Source organism: Onychostoma macrolepis, chromosome 22 (assembly GCF_012432095.1).
Source record: "Onychostoma macrolepis isolate SWU-2019 chromosome 22, ASM1243209v1, whole genome shotgun sequence".
In the NCBI taxonomy this organism is placed as follows: domain Eukaryota; kingdom Metazoa; phylum Chordata; class Actinopteri; order Cypriniformes; family Cyprinidae; genus Onychostoma; species Onychostoma macrolepis.
The window spans coordinates 21,786,243-21,812,517 of NC_081176.1; the positions used below are offsets into that span (position 1 = coordinate 21,786,243).

Below are 26,275 nucleotides of genomic sequence, written 5' to 3' on the forward strand. Positions count from 1 at the left end.
CCATGGTAAAGATATAGCTATACGGTTTTTAGGTAGCCTATTTGTATGAAAAACAGAAGTCTAAAAACATTCAGTATAAATGCACATATGCTATAGCTTAACCACACTATACTATAATTATATATACCATTACTCCTGTAATAAAATTCAATGTGAATATCCCACATTTCTGCCACAATACCATGGTGCCGTGAGTGTTACTACAGTAAATCCATGGTAAATGATGGCGATGTGTAGACTGAAAAGCCTTCTGACCGTCTCGTTGCACACAATGTTTCTCTGTCTGACTTTAAAAAGAGTCATTTGTGTTCGTCGCTGAATTCAAGCGCTTCACACTGGATCTCACAGCGCTGCTTAGTGCTCACGTGACTGATTAAACGCATCTGCTCTAGTGAGCTCGTGCTGCGCGGCAGTTTGAACTGTGATCCAAGTGGATAAACGGTCCGTGTGGCGCGATTCAAATGAGTTCCTTCCGCTTTTGGCACATAAACATTATATCAAACATTTATCGAACTCTTCATATCGTTTTATCGAGGAAAACTTTTATCGCGATAATTATCGTTATCGAATTATCGCCCAGCCCTACTATATATATAGTAATAAAATATATAAAAGGACCACCGAATTTTAAGTAAATAAATAAACAGGTAAGTAAAGAAAATATAACTTCCTTTAATTAAGTCACTAGAGTACCAAGTGAGCCCAGCTACGCCACTGATGTCCCCTCAAAAAAACAGGTGCATGACGCCTCTGGCTGGACAGGAGGTACAGAATGGTAATAGAGCAGCAGAAAAGACAGTGCAGAGGCAGACAGAGAATAAGACACAATGGAATCAGACAGGTAAGGGCTAGGTTAGTTTCTTGCGGATGTGAATATGTTCCGGCACATCTAGCCTAAGGCACGTCCCTCTGGAGGAGAGCGCGTTCTGTGCAGACTTACCATGATATAATGACGTTGCATTTCTGACTTCTCACTGGCCAGCTTGTCACATTCGAGCTTCAGACTGGAGAGAGAAAAGAAAGACTGGTCAATGAAAAAAAAATGTAGACACTAGACATATATTATGCAACATAAGCCGAAGAGTTCAGAATTTTTCAGACATTTTTTTAAAGATTTCGGGCTTCTTCACATTCTATTCAGTAAATAGGGAGAGTAATTTAAATGTTAATAAATTGTTTATTTTAGGAAAACAATACAAAAATGTATTGATTATGTATCAGATCTATAGGATCTGAAAACAGCAAATAAGGGTCACAGATTTTTAGCCATCTGGCCGTCAATCATTTTGCATGTTTTTTGTGATGATTTCGGGCGGCACAGTTTGAAGAAAGTAAAATGGTGGACCTTAGCAAAATGGCAGAAAACACTTACGGAACATTTAATCTGTCGATTAATTTTGTAATAAATCAACAGGGGTGTAAAGAGCAGTCAAAAAATACACGTGTAAAATATTCGCCCTAAGTAAAAGTACTACTTTAAATTGTATTTGAGTATTAAAATGTAAAAGTACTGTACCAAATCAGCCACATTTAAGAATTGATAAACTAACAAATAAAATAGGAAACAATTTTTTTTTCTCTAGGTAAATTATTTTACAGAACATTTAATCTGTCAAATATTTGTGTGATAAAATTAATTGGATAAAATTTAAGAGAACATTGGCAATTTAAATTGAGTGAAAAAAATAAATAAATAAATAATACTACTCAAGTACAGCAATCAAGTAAAATGAATAGTATTTTACACCCCTGTAAATCACCCAAATCAGGATCCAAAATCAGCCACATTTAAGAATCACTAAAATGCTACATAAAATAAAATATAATAACAATAATAAAATAAAATCATTTACCTGGAGAAATAAAAATGTTTAGAGAACATTTAATCGGTCAAATATTTATGTGATAAATTAATTGGATAAAATTTAACAGAATATTGGCTTAATTTCTTTATATATTATTATTAGATATAATAATAATAATAATAATAATAATAATGTGTGTATATATATATATATATATTTAAGAGAAAGTGTCAGGACTGGATTTTCATACAACGCCGACTGGAGTCGAACCAGAATTTCCCATATGAGCACCACAGCTAATCGTGCCTTCAGCATGTCTGCAAACCAATAGCCTTTCAAGCCACATTATCTCTTTTGTTCCCAAAGAAAACAAAAACTTGATTACGCTTTTTCAATATGTAGGAAAATCCAAAAAGAAGTTCCATATGGAAAAGAGCATCGGATGGGAAAACGTCCAGTGAAAACAATCCAAGAAAAAGTATCTGATCTATATATAAAAAAGTGCCACAGCATACTAGAGGTTTTTGTTTTGTTGCCGTATGACAAGCATTCTGTCTCTTCATACCTCTCCAGTCTGCTGCTTCCACTTATCCCAAAAAAGGGGGAAAAAACGGGCTGTTATGACTGTGTAACATATATTGGGGGTTGTCATGGTGACCATCCTCCCTGCTGCCAGGCTACCTGTGATTGGCCATGCCAGCCACTGATTGGCTGAGGCCTCCTGAAGGTTCCAAAGATGCTCTCGGAGAAAAAAAAAAGACGCCAAAAAAACGACACATTGATGGAGCTTTATTGCCGCTTCTTTCCGCCTCCAAATCGCTCCTGCTGTCATCCTTATTTTGATTTATGTATTCCCTGATCTATTTATGCATTTGTAGAAGGGAGCGACAGCTCGGCGAGGCTCTGGGGACCGCCTGCAGTACATTTTCTTTAAAAGGCTGAACGCAGCACCAAAAAAACCCTTGTCTTTTGAATCTCAATTGAAGTCAATGGCGGCGAATCCATGCTCTGAATACACACACAGAAAAACGTAGGGCCTATTCTTTTGTGAACCAGGGTTAAATGAGGGTTTGCTCGTTGTCATGGGAATAGGGAGGGAGAGACATGTTGCCTTAAAGACGGGACAGTAGCAGCGTCTTTGTGTCTTTAAAAGAGTCTTCCGTCTCCGTCTGCAGGAGTCAAGGCATCAGACAGATCAGATCACAGTAGCTGCTCCGTGTTAATCGGCAAGGGAATGAGGCACTAGGGGAAGCTTGTTAGAAAAAAAAAAGCCTACTAATAGTGAGTTTAGTCACACTGGTTTGTAGAGGACCTCATGAAAGGAATGGTTTGAAAATAAATGTGGTTCTGAACTCATATGGCTGTCTTTCTTCTGTGGAACACAAAATGTTTTTGATAATGTGCTGGTCGCTCTTTTATAGTGTAGTCTGAGTCACGAGCAAACGACTCTTATGAACTGGTTCTTTTAACGGATCGCACAAGAAGACTCACGAGTCTAAATCAATACGATGAATCCGATTAACATTTGACTTACTAAATCACGAGTAATTACTTTCGGATGCGTAACTTTCTGGTTGCTCTTTTCTACTATAGTCGGAATCAAGAACACATGAGTTTTATTGAATCACACAAAAAGACTCATGAGTTATGGGTTAGAATTCATCTGGTGATTACTTCACAGAATGAACTCACTGAATTGGAGTACTAACTGAACTATCATCTAACTCACTCACTGAATCACAAGTCATTACTTTCTGACTCGTAATGTGCTGGTTGCTCTTTTCTACTATAATCAGATTCCGGAACAAATGACTATTAATGGTTCTATTAATGAAATCACACAAAAAGACTTTTATTTTGAATTATGGGTCACTGCAATTCCAACTGCTTTGAGGTCACTGAGTGAATTCAACTGAACTGAATCCGTCAGATTTGTGAACAAATCATTCAGACTGTGTTTTTGACCAAATCAACCATCTCACAGAAAAGATCTGACTCAAAATAACGATTCATTCACAAACCAGGCAGCGCTACTTTTCTCATGAATGCAAAGAAAAAAAAAAAGTTAGAGCCAAGGTTATCTTTGAAAAATGACTCACATTTTTTTCTATATATATATATATATAATTTTTCTTTTTTTTTGTTAAATTTAAGTCAAAATTCTAAAAATACTTAAACTAAAATAGAAATAAATAAACAAATCTGACAAAAGCACATAAAATTAATAAAAACTACAATTAAAATGAAAACTGAAAATATAAAAACAAAAGCTAATTTAATATATTAATAAATACCATAACAGTATATAAATAATACTAAAATAACACTGCCAAAGAAAAAAAACATCAAGTTTGGAACAATGAGGGTGAATAAATGATTACAGACTGTCATTTTTAAGTGAACTATTGCTTTAGGGTACTGAAAATGTGTGTGTGTGTGTGTGTGTGTGTGTGTGTGTGCGCGCACCTGTGGTATTGTGCTTGAAGGAACTGGAACTCATCCTTGATGCGGTCGCAAGAGTCTGACGTCGTGAACTTCAGCTGCTGCGATGAAGCCTGGAACGAAAGCAATTTACGGCAGTCAATCGCATTATTCAGAAAACGTGTGTCGCAGCATCAGCTGGGCATCCGGGGGATGGACCAGCGCTGTCGTTTCATTGCCAAGAACAGAAAAATCCAGCCAAAACAGATGTGGCTTTCTAAACACAGGGAATTTTGTAATCAAGAGTGAATTCAAGTGTACTGTATAAAAAGCAGCAAATGAAATCTCGAAGGCTTACTGCGACATTCAAAACTCATAATTTTGAAGGCGTCTGTCATGTCTGGAGCGCGACACCACCCGAGGTTTTTGAATTACATGCATTCCGCTTGCAGGTGAGCTTATTTCCCTAGTGTGGGGGCCACACCTGTAGGGAAAATGCAGATGTTATTGGAACTGTTTTGCGCTTTTCAGGGTGGATTTTTCCTAGACTTGGTGATATGTTGGCGGTTTTCCCAATAAGCAACTGCCATACTCGAATTTTGATGAATGCAGGCCTTCCAGCTTTCAATGTAATTCTAGTAATGCTGAAAAAAGAAAAGAAAAGAAAACCCAGGAAGATCTCTGCTATTGCCAATGTTTCCGATTCTGGGTACTGAAAATGAACACTAGAAATGTGCATTTTGGTCATTTTGGCAGTAGAATTAACTTGTGTTTTCTGGTTAGGATGATGGTCGGCAATGAGCGAGCCACACAGACATGAGTCAAATGAGCTCGAACCTTTGGTCAGAGCGAGGAGTGAATTAACATACGTTGTAATTTTTTTCTCCATTTAAAAAAAATGTCAAGTTTTGGTATAGACCACATTAAAGAGCATAATTTTATAACTACATTTTCTTTGCAATGTTTTTTATTTTATTTTATTTTTTTAAGTATAGCTTTTTTTTTTTAGTATAAATGAGACACTATTATATTTTTTATTAATATTTTGAATTAGGTTTAATATTTTAAATTTCCATTTTAGTTTTATTTAAAGTTTTGGCTGATATATTTGGCTGGTCAGTACTGTTTTGCTAGCATATTTAGTATAAAATAATAATATATAATGTTAATAATAACATAAAACTAATGTATTATATATATATATATATATATATATATATATATATATATATATATATATATATATATATAAAACTAATGTATTATATATATATATATATATATATATATATATATATATATATATATATATATATATATATATAGTAATAATGTTATTATTAACCTAATTTATTATTATTTTCATGTTTAATCTTATATAGTCCCATCAATAAAGAAAAGCAAAGATAACAAGGGACATTAATTCGGACACTTGTCATCCATCAGCATGCAGAACTTGGTTGTTTTTTTTATTGGGCGCTCTGATCTCTTCTGAACAATCGAGCAGCTGATTCATCATGTTATTTTCCAAATTGCCAACCTGTTCTTGACTCCTTTCGAGTGTTTGCGTTTTTCCGTTTCAAAAATCCCGAGCCACTCTGCGGGTGAGAGCTCGACGGATGAAATTCTCAGTACGAGCAGACCAACCTTTAACACAAACTGTGTACTTAGCCCGAGCTCTCTGTGCTCCGCTGCATATGAAAGAGAGGCTTGTGTCAACAGTGAGCACTTAGTGCCCAAACAGTCAATCTTTTTCAGACGCCGCTAACAGTAGCCCTCACATCTCTGCGTGGCTACGGGAGATACGGTTTCCTTAGGGACTGCTGGGGAACGGGGCCGATTGGGAATGTTTCTGAGTGGACGGCTCTTGGTGGAGCGTCCGGCGACGGGGTGTTACATACACACAATACTTGCTTTCAATGGCGGCCATGTTGACCTGCTTGCTACACCGTAACGTCATCTGGACTGTTTAAGCAGGCACTGAACACTGTTAGCTGTTTGCTAAACAGAGAGAGCACTTTAAATCTGTCATTAATACATTAATACAAGTGTGCTGAAACCAATTTACATATGCTGTGTGAATGAAGAAGTGCTTATGGGTCCTAAAGAAGTTAATAGTGAGCAGAATTCCAGAATTGACCATTCACAAAGAGCTTAATTGACAGGCGATCTGACCAATAATAACGCTAAATCCGTCATCTTGCCCGACAAATCAAACAGACAGGAGAGTAGATTAACTTCAGTGGACTTAAACTTGAAAGATAGTGTGTATTGACGTCTTTCCACAGTTGAAATAAAACACCTTATGATGTTCATTCATGTTTATTTTGTGCTTTAAGTAAATATGAAAAGACGATCAGTTTGCGTGCCGCTTGAACTGAGGAAATACAGCGATCTGTCACGACAGAGTCACAAAACGGCATTTTTGTCTGAATTTCCTTGAAAAAAAAAACAAAAAAACAATTTAAAGCTGAGACCTTGTTTCATACCAGAAGTAACCTGTTCTGTCTTGTCTGTTGGCATGTTGTCAGTTTTACTGCTTGAGAACATGGTGTGTAGTGTGAGAGAGGCGAAATTAATAATTATCTTTTGATACCGAGGTATTACATTCTGGTATCGTACCGAAGCCAAAATTATGGTATCGAGCCATCCCTAACGTGCTTATTCAAAGCAACTTTAAGGACTTTAAGTTTAAGTTTATAAAATAACCTGGAGTTAAATGACTGGTTCAAGTTTGAAGTGGATTGAGTTTGAGTTTAGATTTATTCATTTTCTAGATGGTTAAAATCATTTTAAAATAAGCAAATTAACTCTGTAAAATGTAATCTTTAGCAAATAAATAGCAAAATAAATATCTTTCTCCCATCTACCATCTTTCATAATGTATATTATTTTTGTTTATTTTATTTTATTTCATTTCATGTTTTATTTCATACTTTATTTAATTTTAAATTTTTTTGTATTATTTTATTTAGGACCAAATCGGTTAAGTAAGTTAGTTAGTTAGTTAGTTAGTATGTTTATGAATTAATGAATGCATGAATGCTATAAAATTTCTATATTGGCCTATCAGTTAATATATTGAGACTTCTCTCTTTCTCTCTCTTTCTTACACAGTATCGAATTTAATATCAGCCTATCAGTTAATATAGTGAGATTATTCATATTTATGTATCTTTATTTATTTATTTATGTTTATTTATACAGTGTAATAAATTGTCGGCTTATCAGCATCAACCAGAATTTTCAAAAACTTATCAATATGCATGTTTGAATGAATGAAAATTATTTTTCCATGTCATTTCACAACTGACCCTTTGCAAAGAACCGCCCTCCTTGGTTACTGTTGCTATGTCTGATAAGTCATGCCTCTCTCACACTACACACCATGTTCTCAAGCAGTAAAAAAAATAAAACATCGTGGAGCAAAGAGGAAACTGACAACACGCCAACAAACAAGAAAGAGCAGGTTACTTCTGGTATGAAACAAGGTCCCAGCTTTAAAATTGTCTTTTCTTTTTTTTTTTTTTTTAAAGAAATTCAAACAATAAATCACGTTTTGTGGCTCTTTAATGTGTCGTGAAAGATCGTCGTATTGCCTCAGTTCAAGCGGCATGTGTACACTAAATGTCTTAAACTTGAACATTAGCATTCAAATAAAATTATGAATTTTGGAGGGTTTAAGCTAAAGAATCACAGTTTATAATACCATTGCTGTCAGATTTTATTGCCAAGCTGAAATACGTTATTGAATCATAACATTTCAAACAGGAGATTTCGGTCTGTTTCCCATTCAAATAGATGAGCTATACTGGTATAACTGGAAATAGCTACTTGCAAAATATTGCAAAAATAGCCGCTGACTGAACTGTCTTCCTTTAAAAGTGACTCATTGTTCTTCTCTATCAAATGAGCGACAGGTTTGCTTTACTGGATTCAACCTGCAACCTTTTGGTTACCAGGCCAAATCTTTAATCACCGAGCTACACCAGCCTTAATAAAGTGACGGAAACCTTCAAGGTTGCGAAGCTTAGTCTAATGATTTTAAGCTTTAGAGCAAATCCCATATTCACTTAAAAAAAGAGAAAACCACACACAGGCGCACTCATGCAGCACAAGAGCCAAAATATGGGACAATCCCTAATTTGACTCTGCTTCTGTGCGCTTTTCCTTTGAGATGCAATTAAACCATTAAAAGGCTTTATACGCTGGTGGGCAAATTGTGAGTCTTCTGTGGCTAAATGGGATTCATCATTCCCGTAATTTACAGTTGTGCCTCCCACCCCAGCGTTTAACAGAAAAAGAAATGTTCTAGAAAATTCTTTCAACTCTAATGTTGGCAGTTTTTTTTCCCCATCCCAAGGGATTACATACAAAAGCCCAGATGTAGTTATCTTAAGAGGAGAAGAGAGTCTTTACACTTGAATTACAGCGAATGTGGTTCGGTCAAATGCCAGCAAACCAAGAGGCACTAGGATCACTACAGCAAAACCTCACCCCCAGTCTTCCTGTATCTGATGCTATGTTTGGAATAACATACTATTACTCTATCTCTGCAGTATACTGTATACTATGCACAGTATCCAAACAGAAAACCCAATGGACTATTATGGATTAGCTAAAATGTGCAGTACACAACAGTGCATGCCGTGCAAAATACTGTATCCAACAATGGACTCAGCTTGAACCTCTATTTCTTATTAATTATTTGATCCAACAGGGTTCCAGACTGAAGTCCTACAGATGGTGGTACTTACCATACAGCCATGTAAATATGGATGCTAATAAAAAACAACAACTATGCATTTACTTCTTGATAATACAAATGCCATACTTTTAACGCACTGAAAAAAAAATCTAAACTATATTCAAAATAAGTCAGACTAACTGAAATAAGCCTGGCTTATTTGGTAAACTTGTTTTATGAAACAGGCCGCACACCAAACAAACAATTATAAAACAAACAAAAACAAACTAGACCAAAACAACAAAACAAACAAACAAAACAATTTATAAAAATAAAACCAAACCAAACCCAAACAGAAACAAAACTGTTTAAAATGGTTAGGCTCTCGGGTTTATATAAGGTTTGACTCACTTAAGCATCATTTGGGATTCTGACAATGGTTTGTAACAGATTTCTGTGCTGAATTTAGTTAAAATTGGATCCAGAGAAAATGGCGCCAAGTGACCAAAAACATTTTGTTGCACTGACATGACGTAATGTAAAAACTTGATTTAACAAGAACATGCATTAACAAACATAAAACCTGAATCCACATTAGACAAAGTATTTTGTTTCTTCACAGTGGCAGAAGCATCATGGGGGCTGGTGAACCGGAAGCCACCCTGCAAAATAATAGTGGTGGCTAATCATGTTTGGGACAGGAAGTTGATTTTGATGATTATCTTTTCGCCCAGGCTCGGTTACTGCAAACCCTCACCCCCTTTCACTTTGAGGGAAATGGTGTTATCCCACTTCCTGCTCCAATCCGTCCTCATCGGGTCGTTTGAAAGGGGATTATTCACCTTTTATCACTTCAGGCGCCGCACGCTCCCAAACACAAGCTCCCTCTCGCTGGAAAGGCCGACGGTGGCAGTCAAATTACAGACAAATAGCTGTCACACGGCACAAAGGATACACAAAACAGCGGGTAGGGGGTAGCGACGGGGTTCGAGAGAGCATGCGATGGGAACGTCAGTCAAGAAGAGAGCGTACAGCACAGTGGCTCACGATTGAAAATTAAAAGCAGGCGGGTCAAGGTGATTGCGAGATTACAGGCAGAACAGTAGTGATCGTGATTGATGCTGTGTTGGTAAAGAGCTCGGCACGGGTCAGAGACTCCGGAAGACAGCCGATTACTCCCGACCCTGTAACAAATGGCACAGCCATGGGAGGCGAGCGACTGCCCGCAAATAATGACCCCTTGGAAAGAACCCTGCAGACTTATGGACTTCACGTTTCACAGTTCAACTAAAATAAGGCCATACTGGTTGATTAACATTCAGCTGTGTGCCAGTGTTATTTATTTACCATTACAGTATTTAGAATTAGATTAATATAAATTTTAGCTTTATTTTATATCAGGTTTAATAATTTACTTCAACTTTTATTTTCAAATTCAAGTTTTAATTTCTGCTTTATTGCAATTAATAAAAAGGATATTTTTTAAACAATTTTTGTTAAGAATAGCAACACTGATGCGAGTTAAATACAACTTGATTCATCGAGAGCATCTGTGCACAGTCTGACAAATACCACAGTCTCATCCCTCGGTCTTTAAAAAGAAACTTAATAAACTTCTGTAAAAATACTGTGTTTCATCTGAATCAGACATGACAAATACATTGAGCGAGGGAGTCAGATTCACTCAAATAACTGGAGACATGATTCAACTGGACCTCACTGATCACGTTGTTCATTCATTAAACTAAACGCCAAAGAAAGTATTATTTACATTTTTGTCAAATCATTTGTGACTTTGAGACATGATTTGAGGTTCAATAAAAAGAACCGACTCTAAGAATTGGACGTCAGTGATCACGCTGTTCATTGTTGTGTGCAACAAACTTAACGCCACAAAGAAACTTATTTAAATTATTCCTTTTTTGTGAGTGTGTGTTTGCTGCACCAGTATTCAGCATCTTTGTTGTTTTGAGTTTGTTGGGACACAATGATTTTGTATACTGGTTTGTTTAACACTTTTCTAAAAATAAAAAATAAAATAAAAAGGATAGTTTTGCATCTTGGTGATTACTTAAAATATTTTAGTTTTAGAATTATTATTAATTGTAGAATTAATAATTATACATTTTAAATAAATACGATTTATTAAATAAATAGCATTTGCAACCAATTTTGCTATCTGAAGACCTGCTGCCACTGTAGGTACATTACTGTAAATGTTCTTTACTTGTTCAAGTAAAACTGGCATTCTACTGGATTTACTTTAAATGCTACAAACCTTACGTTAAGTAAGTTTTTAATATTTTAATATTTCTTTAACATACATAACTCAAGTTAACTATTAGTACCAGGGTTATTAGTGTTATAACTAAAACTAAAACCATAAAATACATTTTAGTTACCTGAAATAAAATAAAATATTTTATTAAAGTACCCCTATTATGGTTCCCCAACAACAGGTTGACATGCATGCAACACTTTCATAGTCTTATAATATGCATTTATTTTTACCTTATTTGCTCAATGACTCCTAAACAATTCGCTCAATGAATCATTTTTCCAAACCCCTACTTTGCGTGACACTAATCTGCGGTGATTTGTCCGATTGGTCTTGTGTACAGCGTTACTGGGGAAGCTGCTATTTTACTGCTCAAAAGCGGCACCTAGTGGCAAAGAATAAATTTGCATTTTCATTCAGGCCAACAAGTGGGCGGGCAATATACTAATGTTTCATGTTCAGGTCAACATGAAACGGATTGGGATTAATTTTAAAAATGATTCAGAGTCGACTCTTTCTTTTGAGAGACAATAACTTCACACACGGTGCACTTTCATATTTAAAACTTTGCAGGATGTTTTCATTCACTTAGAGCTGTGTTACACACTGCATGAAAGATCATTTTTAAAAATCCATAATAGGGGCACTTTAAACTTATTTTTCTTTTAGCTAGTTGCAAAATAAAAATTAATTTTCATTTCATTTAACTTCAAATAACTAAAACTGAAATAAAAGTTGTATAAACATTTAAATATATATCAATGATACTAAAATAACACTGATCACTGCAAAAGGACACAGTGATAATGTGATAATTTTGCACTTGAAGACACCATGAGTGTACGAAGAGTGGCGATCATAGCCTTTGGTTGTGGAGGCAGAAGCGATTCAGGAAGGCTTCTTTAGCCTGGTGTGTCTTTCGACAGGCAGGTCTGAGCGAGGTGCTGCCACATTAAACAGTCCCCCACCAGGCTGCTTTGTTCCAGACCGCTGCTTTACTCTGGGGCGCAGCTTTCCCACAGCGCAAGTCCATCACTGCCAGAGAATACTGATGCAGCCCGTCTGTCTCAGTCAGCGCGCACACACACACACAGAAACATGTGTGCAACATACAAAGCCTCTAAGCCATGAGCAACTGGCAAAAAACCTGCGCTAGTAAAAATAATCCTGCGATGCAATTATCCCAGCACGCGTCCTTCACACCAAAGGCCAGGAGGAACACAAACAGTCAGACAAGCTAATTAAGCCATCCGCGCCTCGTCCTTTCACCACAGTACAGACCGAGCCTATTCGGGGAGGACAGCGCATTGTCAGCGGCTCTTTTGAAATGGCCTGAATTTATCATTTAATGTTTAAAAAAAAAAAAAAAAACAGGGATGAAAAGGAATTGGTATCACCTATGTGTACGTTTTTTCCTTGTCCTCTCCACATACACTTTTTCAGTCCGGAAAGGCGTTCGTAGACCTATTTGTGATGCTAATGAGCAGTTATGCCATCAACAACCAAGACATCTGTTTGTGTGTGTGTGTGTGTGTTACATACCAACCTGCAGAAATGAACACTGAATTTGTTGATGGCTATTTATGAGCTATTTGGCACAATTTTATTAATCAAAGATTATTAGTCATCCTTGTTAAAGCGAGAATCACAAATACACAAGATTATAATAGATTTACTTAAATATACACAGTACACATGTAAACAAACTTATTTTGGATGCGATTAATTGCAATTAATTGACAGGACTAGTACTAAATATAAAAATTTACTTTATAGTATCGATACAGTTTATAAAAATAGTTATAAGTTATATACACACATACATATATATATATAGGAACTATAAAAAAAGACTAGGCTAAATCAGCAAATGCTACAAGGCAGATTCAAACTTTCATAACTATACAAGCTTGCCAAGTCCTTTTTAAATCCATTTTTTATCTTAGCATGACAAAAAAGGTAGTTTGCAATAAGTTTTTCGTCACGCATGCATGAGCGTGCAGGGGGATAAACGGCGAAGAGGGCCTTTTCTCATGCATGTATGCGTATGTGTGTGTGTAAGAAACAGAGTTTATTTAATGAGCAAGATGTGGGACAACAGGGATTATCCGCCGCGTTGAGGGATTTGGGGAGGGAAAGACGGAGGTCTGTCCTGCTCACTCGAGCAGACTTAATAAATCTGCCCCAAACGCCCCACCCAAAACATCAGGTCGAGGGCGACACACACACACTGGTGCGTGTATGTTTCTGTGCCAACTCTCGCTTCTCTTTCCAGCCATTACTGCAACAATGGCTTTCAGAAGCGACTCCTTGAAAAGCCACAATCAATGGCGCACTCCAATTCACAAATCCCCACCATTACAACATCACTCGTCTGGATCTGGATTCAACGAACAAAATGGAGGACAAAACGCTATTAAACGTCATCAGTCGCACAAAGTCGTCAGATATGGTTGCAGATAATGTTCATACAACGTTAAATGAACATAACAGTTGGATGCGTTTGGGGCGTGTGGGGTTAAATCCATAATCCCTGCTTTTAACTTTGTGCGTCGGGTCTTAATACTCCAATTAAGGAGCGTATGGGTTCAAAAATTTCACCAACATTGTTAGATGACCTTGAAAGAAAAACAGTCGGGTGGGCTTGCAGGAATCAAAAGGCTACACCGAGGTGGACAATTCAAGTCATGAGGCGTTCAGGCTGGTCAGAGTAAACACTTTCTGTGTCAAGTCTGCTGAGAAGTTGTTGCTATGGAGTCACAGCGCCGTGGCAAAAGAGTAGCGCCGACTACAACCGGGCTCACATTTTCACATGCTCCCTGTCGGCCATTCATTATCAGACAGAAAAGGAGCTGTTCAGTTCACTACCTCAGCTCAAACACCTGAAAAATTTTATACATTGCTGGATGAGATTTTTATCCAACAATTGGCCTAACACAAAGGGTTTCAGATGTTCAAGTCAATGTGACATCCAAATTGACCCTATTTATTTCCTTAGTACAAGAGTGAAGAGTGAAGTCAGACATACAAGTGTGTTCACAATTAAAAATCTGGGTTAAAACTTCTTTAAAATGTACTCTTAATATTATTATCGCTTTCAAATGATTTTGAAAAACTTTTATACCATTTTCAAGAAAAGATTTTCAAGGATAATTTAAAATGTCAGGAGGTTTAACTATCAAGTAAAATGCAATGGAATTTTTAATTATATTTGTCAAGGTCAAAAGTATTTTTTACAAATATAAAAATTATTCATAAAAATCCTTCAGTTTGGGGGTCTTGCCACATGACATTTTACAAACTAAACTAACCCTTCCTTGTGATTAAAAAGTCAAATTATGTTAAAATCAGAGACTTATTTAAATAATAAATTGTGCAAAAATTTGATTCTTGAAAACAAAACCTTTTTTCCCCCATCATTAATTTTTTTTTTTACTTCATGCCCTGTAAAAAAAAAAAAAAAAAAAAAAAGATTTCAGATTCAGATATAAAAACATGTTCATTTTAAAATGGGTGTATTCAAGTCCTGGCATGTATGAATAGCATTTTAAACATTTTTTGAAAAAAATTAATAGGACAAAAAAAAAATGAGTGTCACGTCATTGACCCACATGTTCCTGGTCTTATTGTGCACGATTAATCACTGCAAGTTAATCATAATTAAAAAAAAAAAAAATAATAATAATAATTGTTTTTCAACAAACTGCTCCACCTCCCAAACAACTTTCTTTTCTGTATGACATCACCAAGTCCACTTTACAGGAGCCAATCAAACGCCACCCTACATTTCTGCTCACATAAAATCCAGTTCCACTCAAAAACATGGCATTTTAAATGTAAAATGAGTTGTGGATACCATTTATGTTGATTTTATAAGGAGGTGATCAAATGTTACAAAATAATTCTGTAAAGCAAACCAAATCATGTCGCTCAGTGGCATCTAATTCACTTCTATTTCCAGCCATACGCCTTTAATCAAGAGCGCCTAATCAAAATATCTGTCATATTAGCTCATTAATCAGCAACAGCTTGCTAGAAACTTAACATGTGACAAGTTATTGCATTCAAACCAGTCTAGGAATACGACAAACCCACTTTTAATCACTTACAGCGTTAGTTAGGCTGATTAGGAAGCGACTCGCTATGTGTAACTCAATCCATAAACGAGTTCATAAGCAGTGATACAGACTCTTCTCTACTTTGGCTAAAAGATCAAGGTAGTGCGCAACACACATCTCTGATTCGCTGCAGGGAAAACATCTTGCACAATGCAAATGCATGTCATTACAGATTTACACCTTGGGTTTTTGGCAAAAGTCTTGCTGTTCTTACAAAAAAGAAATCAGCTTGTGTTCTTCAAAAAGTCTGATTGTAGTGTTAGTTAACATGAATTTTGGCACCCCACTGGCAAAATGATGAGAGTTCATTAGAAAAGATTAATAGAACCTGAAAGATGTCAACATAAACACGAATTTGGCACTTAAACCTCATAATTTCATGCCTTGTTGCAAACTACAGAGTAATAAACATACAAATATGGTTAGTAAAATAACGCACCAGGATTAGGAGGTTTTGGGACTGAAGTTGCATATATTAATACACAATTCGTCAACTGTTAAATGTCACAGGCGCACAACATCTACATTGTTCTCATCTGCAAACACTGCCAAATCACACATTAGTGGAGTTTAAGGTAAAAACGTGTTGTTTTATTAATATTTAAGGGTGATGTGATGAAATGGATGATAAATATTTCATCTTCGCGATAAGTTTGAGCATACACACACTTGCACGGATGCCTCTCCTGCCTATGCTAAGCTCAAACCAGCTAACAACATCAACATAGCGCCAGCAAACCGCTCGATTTACACTCACCGAGTGCCTGGATTGTGGAAACATCATGTCAGTTTTGGTCTTCGGGGTCTTGCCTTCTCCTCCTCAAAGAACAGGGAAGCAGTTTGCTCAGCAGACAGTTATATTTGTGTGTGTTTTCTTTGTTCCGTCGCTAGCTGAGGCTCCTGTACAGCTACAGGCAGCTCGCGCCGCTGCTATGGTAATAAAGCAGCCTGATGTGTGCCGCACTGAGCGCGCTCTTTAACACGCATTCGGCATGGAGTAATAATGATCCGTGGGTGATTTGCTGGAATCTGTCGGATTGATATGGTGTCTTTCCTGTCCCTTTTCCACGTTGGGAATGAGCGCAGATAAGGGCTGGTGTCTCTCTCCTCCCTGGTTGGAGGAAATCGAGTGGCTGTGCAAGAGATGAAGTGGAGTTTGGGAGCTGATGGCTGCTGCTGCTGCTGTTTTTTTCTGTATGCATGCAATTTTTTGTATTTTTTATTATATATTTATATAAAATATAATTACACTAATAATTAGTAATCGTTTTTCGTTTACATACATTTAGATAAATATTAACTTTGATACATTTTTAATAAACAACATCAAACCAGCACTAGCAAACAGTTAGAAAAAAACAAACAAAAACACACACATATAAAATATATATATACACACACATATACAAGTGCATCTCAATAAATTAGAATGTCGTGGAAAAGTTCATTTATTTCAGTAATTCAACTCAAATTGTGAAACTCGTGTATTAAATAAATTCAATGCACACAGAGTTTAGTTTAAGTTCTTTTAATTGTGATGATTTTGGCTCACATTTAACAAAAACCCACCAATTCACTATCTCAACAAATTAGAATAATAATTCATAAGACCAATAAAAAAACAAACATTTTTAGTGAATTGTTGGCCTTCTGGAAAGTATGTTCATTTACTGTATATGTACTCAATACTTGGTAGGGGCTCCTTTTGCTTTAATTACTGCTTCAGTTCGGCGTGGCATGGAGGTGATCAGTTTGCGGCACTGCTGAGGTGGTATGGAAGCCCAGGTTTCTTTGACAGTGGCCTTCAGCTCATCTGCATTTTTTGGTCTTGTTTCTCATTTTCCTCTTGACAACACTCCATAGATTCTCTGTGGGGTTCAGGTCTGGTGAGTTTGCTGGCCAGTCAAGCACACCAACACCATGGTCATTTAACCAACTTTTGGTGCTTTTGGCAGTGTGGGCAGGTGCCAAATCCTGCTGGAAAATGAAATCAGCATCTTTAAAAAGCTGGTCAGCAGAAGGAAGCATGAAGTGCTCCAAAATTTCTTGGTAAACGGGTGCAGTGACACAATGGACCAACACCAGCAGATGACATTGCACCCCAAATCATCACAGACTGTGGAAACTTAACACTGGACTTCAAGCAACTTGGGCTATGAGCTTCTCCACCCTTCCTCCAGACTCTAGGACCTTGGTTTCCAAATGAAATACAAAACTTGCTCTCATCTGAAAAGAGGACTTTGGACCACTGGGCAATAGTCCAGTTCTTCTTCTCCTTAGCCCAGGTAAGACGCCTCTGACGTTGTCTGTGGTTCAGGAGTGGCTTAACAAGAGGAATGCGACAACTGTAGCCAAATTTCTGTGGCTCTTGATGCCTTAACCCCAGCCTCAGTCCAATCCTTGTGAAGTTCACCCAAATTCTTGAATCGATTTTGCTTGACAATCCTCATAAGGCTGCGGTTCTCTCGGTTGGTTGTGCATCTTTTTCTTTCACACTTTTTCCTTCCACTCAACTTTCTGTTAACATGCTTGGATACAGCACTCTGTGAACAGACAGCTTCTTTGGCAATGAATGTTTGTGGCTTACCCTCCTTGTGAAGGGTGTCAATGATTGTCTTCTGGACAACTGTCAGATCAGCAGTCTTCTCCATGATTGTGTAGCCTAGTGAACCAAACTGAGAGACCATTTTGAAGGCTCAGGAAACCTTTGCAGGTGTTTTGAGTTGATTAGCTGATTGGCATGTCAGCATATTCTAATTTGTTGAAATTGGTGGGGTTTTGTTAAATGTGAGCCAAAATCATCACAATTAAAAGAACCAAAGACTTAAACTACTTCAGTCTGTGTGCATTGAATTTATTTAATACATGAGTTTCACAATTTGAGTTGAATTACTGAAATAAATGAACTTTTCCACGACATTCTAATTCATTGAGATGCACCTGTATATACATACGTGTGTGTGTGTGTGTGTGTGTGTATTAATAAGTTAATTTTGTACAATTTAAATGTATGTAAAATACAGTAAAATCGTGTAATATATATATATATATATATATATATATATATATATATATATATATATATATATATATATATATATATATATATATATATATATATACACTGAACAAAATTATAAATGCAAAACTTTGGTTTTTGCCCCCATTTTTCATGAGCTGAACTCAAAGATCTAAGACTTTTTCTATGTACACAAAAGGCCTATTTCTCTCAAATATTGTTCACAAATCTGTCTAAATCTGTGTTAGTGAGCATCACAGGTGTGGCATATCAAGATGCTGATTAGACAGCATGATTATTGCACAGGTGTGCCTTAGGCTGGCCACAATAAAAGGCCACTCTAAAATATTTTGGGGGTCTAGGGGGGTCTGAAAACCAGTCAGTATCTGGTGTGACCACCATTTGCCTCACGCAGTGCAACACATCTCATTTGCATAGAGTTGATCAGGTTGTTGATTGTGGCCTGTGGAATGTTGGTCCACTCCTCTTCAATGGCTGTGCGAAGTTTCTGGATATTGGCAGGAACTGGAACACGCCGATCCAGAGCATCCCAAACATGCTCAATGGGTGACATGTCCGGTGAGTATGCTGGCCATGCAAGACCTGGGATGTTTTCAGCTTCCAGGAATTGTGTACAGATCCTTGCAACATGAGGTGATGGTCGTGGATGAATGGCACAACAATGGGCCTCAGGAACTCGTCACGGTATCTCTGTGCATTCAAAATGCCATCAATAGAATGCACCTGTGTTCGTTGTCCATAACATATGCCTGCCCATACCATAACCCCACCGCCACCATGGGCCACTCGATCCACAACGTTGACATCAGCAAACCGCTCACACACATGACACCATACACGCTGTCTGCCATCTGCCCTGTACAGTGAAAACCGGGATTCATCCGTGAAGAGAACACCTCTCCAAAGTGCCAGACGCCATCGAATGTGAGCATTTGCCCACTCAAGTCGGTTACGACGACGAACTGCAGTCAGGTCGAGACCCCGATGAGGACGACGAGCATGCAGATGAGCTTCCCTGAGACGGTTTCTGACAGTTTGTGCAGAAATTCTTTGGTTATGCAAACCGATTGTTGCAGCAGCTGTCCGGGTGGCTGGTCGCAGATGATCTTAGAGGTGAAGATGCTGGATGTGGAGGTCCTGGGCTGGTGTGGTTACATGTGGTTACATGCGGTTGTGAGGCCGGTTGAATGTACTGCCAAATTCTCTGAAATGCCTTTGGAGACGGCTTATGGTAGAGAAATGAACGTTCAATTCATGGGCAACAGCTCTGGTGGACATTCCTGCAGTCAGCATGCCAATTGCATGCTCATTCAAAACTTGCGACATCTGTGGCATTGTGCTGTGTGATAAAACTGCACAGTTTAGAGTGGCCTTTTATTGTGGCAAGCCTAAGGCACACTTGTGCAATAATCATGCTGTCTAATCAGCATCTTGATATGCCACACCTGTGAGGTGGATGGAGTATCTCGGCAAAGGAGAAGTGCTCACTAACACAGATTTAGACAGATTTGAGAACAATATTTGAGAGAAATAGGCCTTTTGTGTACATAGAAATAATCTTAGATCTTTGAGTTCAGCTCATGAAAAATGGGGGCAAAAACAAAAGTGTTGCGTTTATAATTTTGTTCTGTATATGTATATATATGTGTGTGTGTATATATATATATATATATATACACACACACGTACAGTAGTGGTCACAATTATTGGCACCCTTGATAAATATGATCAAAGAAGGCTGTGAAAATGAATCTACATTGTTAATCCTTTTGATCTTTTATTTAAAAAATTCACAAAAATCTAACCTTTCATTGGATAATATGAATTTAAAATGGGGGGAAATATCATTATGAAATAAATGTTGTTCTTAAATACACGTTGGACACAATTATTGGTACCCCTAGAAATTCTATATTCACATTCACAATTTTGAGCACTCCAGGGTGATTATGAACATGAAATTATCCAGCCATGGCTTCCTGTTTCACAGAAATATAAATAGGAGGGAAAACAAAGCCCAAATTCCCTTAATCATCCATCACAATGAGAAAAAACAAAGAATATATTTCTGATGTGCAGCAAAAGATAATTGAGCTTCACAAATTAGTGAAGTGGCTTTAAGAAAAGAGCTAGAGCAGTGAAAATCCCCATTTCCACCATCAGGGCAATAATTAAGAATTTCCAATCAACATAAAATGTTAGGAAACTGCCTGGAAGAGGACGTGTGTCTATATCGTCCTAATGCACGGTGAGAAGGAGAGTTTGAGTGGCTAAAGACTCTACAAGGACCACAGCTGGAGAATTGCAGAAAATAGTTGAGTCTCGGGGTCAGAAAACCTTAAAAAAAATTGTTAGTTAGAAATACATGTAGAAAGTATTCTTTTACAACTTTTCCTGTTTATATACAGTGGGGGGAAAAATAATTTGATCCCATGCTGATTTTGTACATTTGCCCACTGACAAAGAAATGATCAGTCTGTTTTTTTAAAGGTAGGTTTATTTGAACAGTGAGAGACAGAATAACAACAAAAAAATCCAGAAAAATGCATTTCAAAAAAGTTATGAATTGATTTGCATTTTAATGAGTCAAATAAGTATTTGATCCCCTATCAATCAGCTAAATTTCTGGCTCCCAGATGTCTTAAGGAGCTGAGATTAGGAGCACTCTCTTAAAGGGACTGCTCCTAATCTCAGTTTGTTACCTGTATAAAAGACACCTGTCCACAGAAGCAATCAATCAATCAGATTCCAGACTCTCCACCATGGCCGAGACCAAAGAGCTGTCCAAGGATGTCAGGGACAAGATTGTAGACCTACACAAGGCTGGAATGGGCTACAAGACCATCGCCAAGCAGCTTGGTGAGCAGGTGACAACAGTTGGTGCGATTATTCACAAATGTAAGAAACACAAAATAACTGTCAGTCTCCCTCGGACTTTGGCTCCATGCAAGATCTCACCTCGTGGAGTTACAATGATCATGAGAACGGTGAGGAACGGTGAAAGTGTTGAGGTCAGATGAGACCAAAATCAAGCTCTTTGGCATCAACTCAACTCGCCGTGTTTGGAGGAGGAGGAATGCTGCCTATGATCCCAAGTACACCATCCCCACCGTCAAACATGGAGGTGGAAACATTATGGGGGTTCTGCTAAGGGGACAAATGCACCGCATCAAAGGGACGATGGACGAGGCCATGTACCATCAGGGCCAGGGCATTGAAAATGGCTCGTGGATGGGTATTCCAGCATGACAATGACCCAAAACGAACGGCCAAGGCAACAAAGGAGTTGCTCAAAAAGAAGCACATTAAGATCCTGGAGTGGCCAAGCCAGTCTCCAGACCTTCATCCCATAGAAAATCTGTGGAGGGAGCTGAAGGTTCGAGCTGCCAAACATCAGCCTTGAACTTTTTTATTCTGTCTCTCACTGTTCAAATAAACCTACCATTAAAATTATAGACTGATCATTTCTTTGTCAGTGGGCAAACGTACAAAATCAGCAGGGGATCAAATAATTTTTTCCCCCACTGTAAATTATAAAACATTTTAATTCCTAACAATTTAATAACAGCACCAGCAAACAGCGCGAATAAATATTCATGTATTTGTTTATATATTGTCTAATTATATTACCTATTATATAATATATATATATACACATTTTATTTGTAATATCTACAATTTTATATTTCATGTTTTAATGTACATAAACATTCAATATTTTTAATATGTAACCATCAAAACAGCACCAACAAACAGCTCATATAAATTAAATGAGAATAATACAAGCATCAGCATCAATACAAATTACTGAAATCTGATTGGATTATTCTACTCTATTATAATGAACCAAGATTTTTTGAAATTTCTACTTCACATTTCTGATGGTCAATTCAAACCTCAACATTAAAAATAGCATCTAATAAATATGCTGAAATGAGATTTAATGACATCTTTGTAGCTGAGGTTATGTTATATTTATACGATCTCTGTGCTGCGCAAGAATCATTTAGTCATGTATTATTTAACTCTTCATGACAAGAGAGGGTTATCATTACGACTACCAGGACTCTTAACGTCGAACATGTTTTACCAGGAGGACCATCTACCTTATTCATCTTTCTTGTAATAAAGGACATAAATAAAAGCTCAACACAGACGCAAACATATAGGAACAAATTTTATTCCAATTTAAAATGGATATTTTTTTCTTTAAAGGAGAAGGCTATGAAAGTCATTTTCATGTATGAATGAGGTTCAGGCAAAAGTGGTTGAAATGAAACATACAAAAAGAGAAATGTCTAAAATACTGTAAATGAACAATAATTAAGCCCCTTGTCAGCAGGGTTTTGCGTTAATACGGTTTCTCCTTTACCCGACCCTCTCCACCGAAAACAAACACATGCAATTAAAATGTCATTTCTTTTAAAAACAGCAGTTTATCATCTTTAATCTTAAATACAGAATAAAATTGTCCTTTTCCTGTTGCGCATTTACCATAATCACATACTTAATGTTTATTTGTTTTTAAAAACTGGACCATAAAATACACAAGTCCTTTTTAAATGATTTCCACAACATTGGCACTTGTAAAGAGTCTGGCTCTACAAATCAAAGGGATTGGCACACTCAATATAGTACATAATTTACATTTGGTATGCTTTAAAAACAAAAACAAAAAAAAAAGAACCAAAAAATAAAATAAAGAGCAACCAACCGAACAAGAAATACATTACAAAGTAATACAATACTTTGATTTTATACACCACTACACAAAAGTTTATTTTAGCTGTTTTATCAAAAACAAATGTATTATATTAAAGTGTCCTACATACAAGTGTTCAGGTAATGCATCGACATCAGAAATAAAAAAAGAAAGTAAAGATAGCTTCATATTGTACGCATCCATCACGTCAGTGTGGACCTCAAGCAAAAGCATCATTTCTATTCATTAGTGTCTGCATCTCTCAGAGTACCAGGAACAAGTTTGGAGGAACAGATCCGTCACATGTGTGGAGTTCGTTCCATTACTGCAGAGTAGGTTCAGTGCATTAACCCAGGGAGGAAAAACATTTCAAACTACATCACAAATTGTTGAGAACGACCAAAGTAACCCCCTTAAACACCAGCTGAACAGGATATCAAAGCTACTTATACCATCTGCACAGCGTATTCTGATGTTTTGTGGACTTAATTGGTACGAAATGACTAACTGTAGTGTTTCTGTTGGATAAAGAAAGGTGTTTCTCAGATAAGGCCTAGCCCTTTAAAATGAAAGCCGTATGTACAAAAGCTTTAAACGTTCACGTGTTCAAAAATGCCGTCGTAAATTTGCAGCTCTACTACTTGTACAACAACGAAACAGTTTGAAATTGGCATATGATGACTGATAGTACCATCCCACCCAAGTAAACACAATTTAAAATGAATGAAGTGTGAAGCTCCGCCCAGAAGCATGACGGTATGCAAATCTGGATGTTTGAAAAACTATAAACAAAACAAAAAAGCAGCTTAACTGGCCTGACACGGGAGGATTGTTTAGTGAAAGGAGGAAAGAAAAAAAAAAAAAAAGTTCGCAATTTGGCAAACAATTCGTAAAATGCACTAAAAGGTCCAAATGTATATGTAGAGAAGGCTTATAGGATTAATTAAACGCAACAAAAATATACAGGGAAAATTACGTATACACCTTCAAAACTACACTTCCAAAGTAATTTGTCACAAAAAAAAAAAAAGAATCCTCCTACAATACATTCAATTATTAGTTAAAAACAATAAAATTGCGCCAATAAGTGACCATTGTGATTCAAATATTTCGCTAAATCATTACGTTAGATCTCGTGATTCTCTCACAAATTCAGCTTCTCTCAAGCCATGTTGTTTCAATAATACGAACAAAGCCAATAAGACTGTACGAGTGCTAATGTGCGATAAATTCATAGCCAGTCGGCTGGGGAAAAAATAAAAAAGGTGTACGATAAATGAGTAAACAGGACTCAAAAGCAATACCGTCACAGCCCCCGAAACCATACATGGCAAAGGGAAACTTGTGACATCACCGCCACCGAATACTTCATTCCTAAACTTACAAAATCAAAACGGCCCATTCAAAGTCGTCTGATTTGCGGCAAGAAATAGCATACTTTTTCCGAAGATCTCCGAAGGTGCTCCCTGGATGCAATGTAAGCTGAACCTATGGAAAACGGCAACTCCCGCGGCGTCACCCGCGCTGTCCCTGATTCAGATACCCACTTCGGCGTACCTATTGCTCTATCGTCTTCATAGAGTCCTTTCATTCTCTGCCCACAATTAGCCCTTGTAATGAAAAGTATGAAAACTCACCTGAATTACATCATAAAGATCCCCCACCCCCCCAAAAAGCCAGCTAGCTATGGAATCCAAAAAGCTAAATCAAGCGAGAACTAAGATATGGTACTACGAAACCGAGAGCGAACTCTCAAAAAACAACGCAAGCAGAGACCAGTTAAGAATTCAACCACTGATAAAAATCTCAATTTCCTATTTGCATAAAGCGATGTTGATAAAATGGAAATTCAACTCTCCATTTTCAAGCATTTCAAATATTCGGGAAAACTGAAAAAAAGAACAGAACGGCGACAATCGATTTACGAAATACCAAAAAGAAAAGATCACTTGCCAATGGATTTTTTACAGCAGTAGAGACTCAAAAATTTCGTTGGAAAAATGAGTCCGACTAATTACATATCTGGTCCATAAATTACATAAATTAAAAAAAACGAAATCGATTTCACCCTATATAGCACTTTTGCGTTGAGTTCCAAGTGAGTCCACGAACATTTAAATCACTGGATATTGAATGTTATACTGAGTAAAACATGAATGAATCGGCTAGGAAAGGCGTTTATTTGATTCCTTCGGTCAAAGATTCAAAACTGATGTGACGAAGCATGTAAACAAATCACAACCTTTCAGTAAATACCCTTGAATACTAGCTGGATCCCTTTAATTATACTGATTAAACACCCAATACTGGCAAACATCAGACTGGAGGAAACAGTTCGCTGCCTGAATGATAAATTTAGTGGATACACAAGCGAACTGGGTGTTTTTAGAAACAATTTCGGGAACGCAATTCGAGCGTTTTTGAAAAAAACTGGTGGCTTTCATTACTCATTATTACGAAAAAAAGTCACATGGTGTGCCATCTCTTCTCCAGTAGTGATGGGAAATCTCTATACATCACTCCTAAAATAGTATTAAATCAAATCACCTCCACCTCTAGTGTTATAGCATGTGATTGCACAACTAACACCTGGTTAAATTCAGTGATGCAAGGTGAAGTCCTTCAAGAATGTCGCCCACTCTTCGTTACGGACGATCCACCGAGTGTTTCAGTTAAGTTCGTACCTCAGTTTCATTCAGGTAGAGCCCACCTACAGCCCATCTACAGAGCAAACGAATGCTCTTTGTCATTAGGCACCGGTTTAACGGCCCAGCCTTCGCGTTTGAGGAAGATTGGATGATAAAGCTATCGGCTGGAGGGGTTGACACTCAGGAAGAGAGGAGAAAACAGGCAAAGAAAAGGACTATGTGAAGATCCAGTGCCTAATGGGGGTGAAGGTGTGTCCGCACGGTTCCCGTGCGTGTGTTTCTGCGTGTGAGGTGTGTAGTGCTTTCGGCCGTGTGTGGGCTGCAGGTGTCTCGCTCTCGTTCGATCTCTCTCACACTAGGTTGTACTCTTTGAGGTTGTGCTGCAGGATGGTGTCCTTGACCGCTGCGAAGACGAAGCGGATGTTCTCGGTGTCTGTGGCGCAGGTGAAGTGCGAGTAGATGATCTTGTCGCTGTCTGGGTTCAGGTCCACGAACATCTTCAGAATGAACTCGCGGCCTGCCTGGGCGTCCCTCTGCGGACCTGTGAGTCGGTAAATGGGAGTTTGGAGACAAAAC

The 26,275-nt window shown here is 37.4% G+C and overlaps 2 protein-coding genes across 4 annotated transcripts in view; both read right to left on the reverse strand.

Annotated features, from left to right (window-relative positions):
- tle5 (TLE family member 5, transcriptional modulator) overlaps positions 1-16,483 on the reverse strand; it is a 30,110-nt gene extending 13,627 nt beyond the window's left edge. The window contains exons 1-3 of one of the 2 annotated variants that reach the window (XM_058760958.1): positions 16,067-16,483; positions 4,272-4,360; positions 941-1,004 (exon numbers count right to left, since the gene is read on the reverse strand). In XM_058760958.1, the coding sequence (XP_058616941.1) occupies positions 941-1,004; positions 4,272-4,360; positions 16,067-16,093 (180 nt within the window). In that variant the 5' untranslated portion in view covers positions 16,094-16,483. The remainder of the gene's footprint in view (positions 1-940; positions 1,005-4,271; positions 4,361-16,066) is intronic. The other variant, XM_058760957.1, reaches the window with a different exon arrangement.
- Positions 16,484-22,513: 6,030 nt separating this feature from the next.
- Positions 22,514-26,275, reverse strand: part of LOC131529876 (guanine nucleotide-binding protein subunit alpha-11) — a 28,188-nt gene continuing 24,426 nt past the window's right edge. For both annotated transcript variants that reach the window (XM_058759841.1, XM_058759840.1), the window contains exon 7: positions 22,514-26,240. In XM_058759841.1, the coding sequence (XP_058615824.1) occupies positions 26,050-26,240 (191 nt within the window). In that variant the 3' untranslated portion in view covers positions 22,514-26,049. The remainder of the gene's footprint in view (positions 26,241-26,275) is intronic.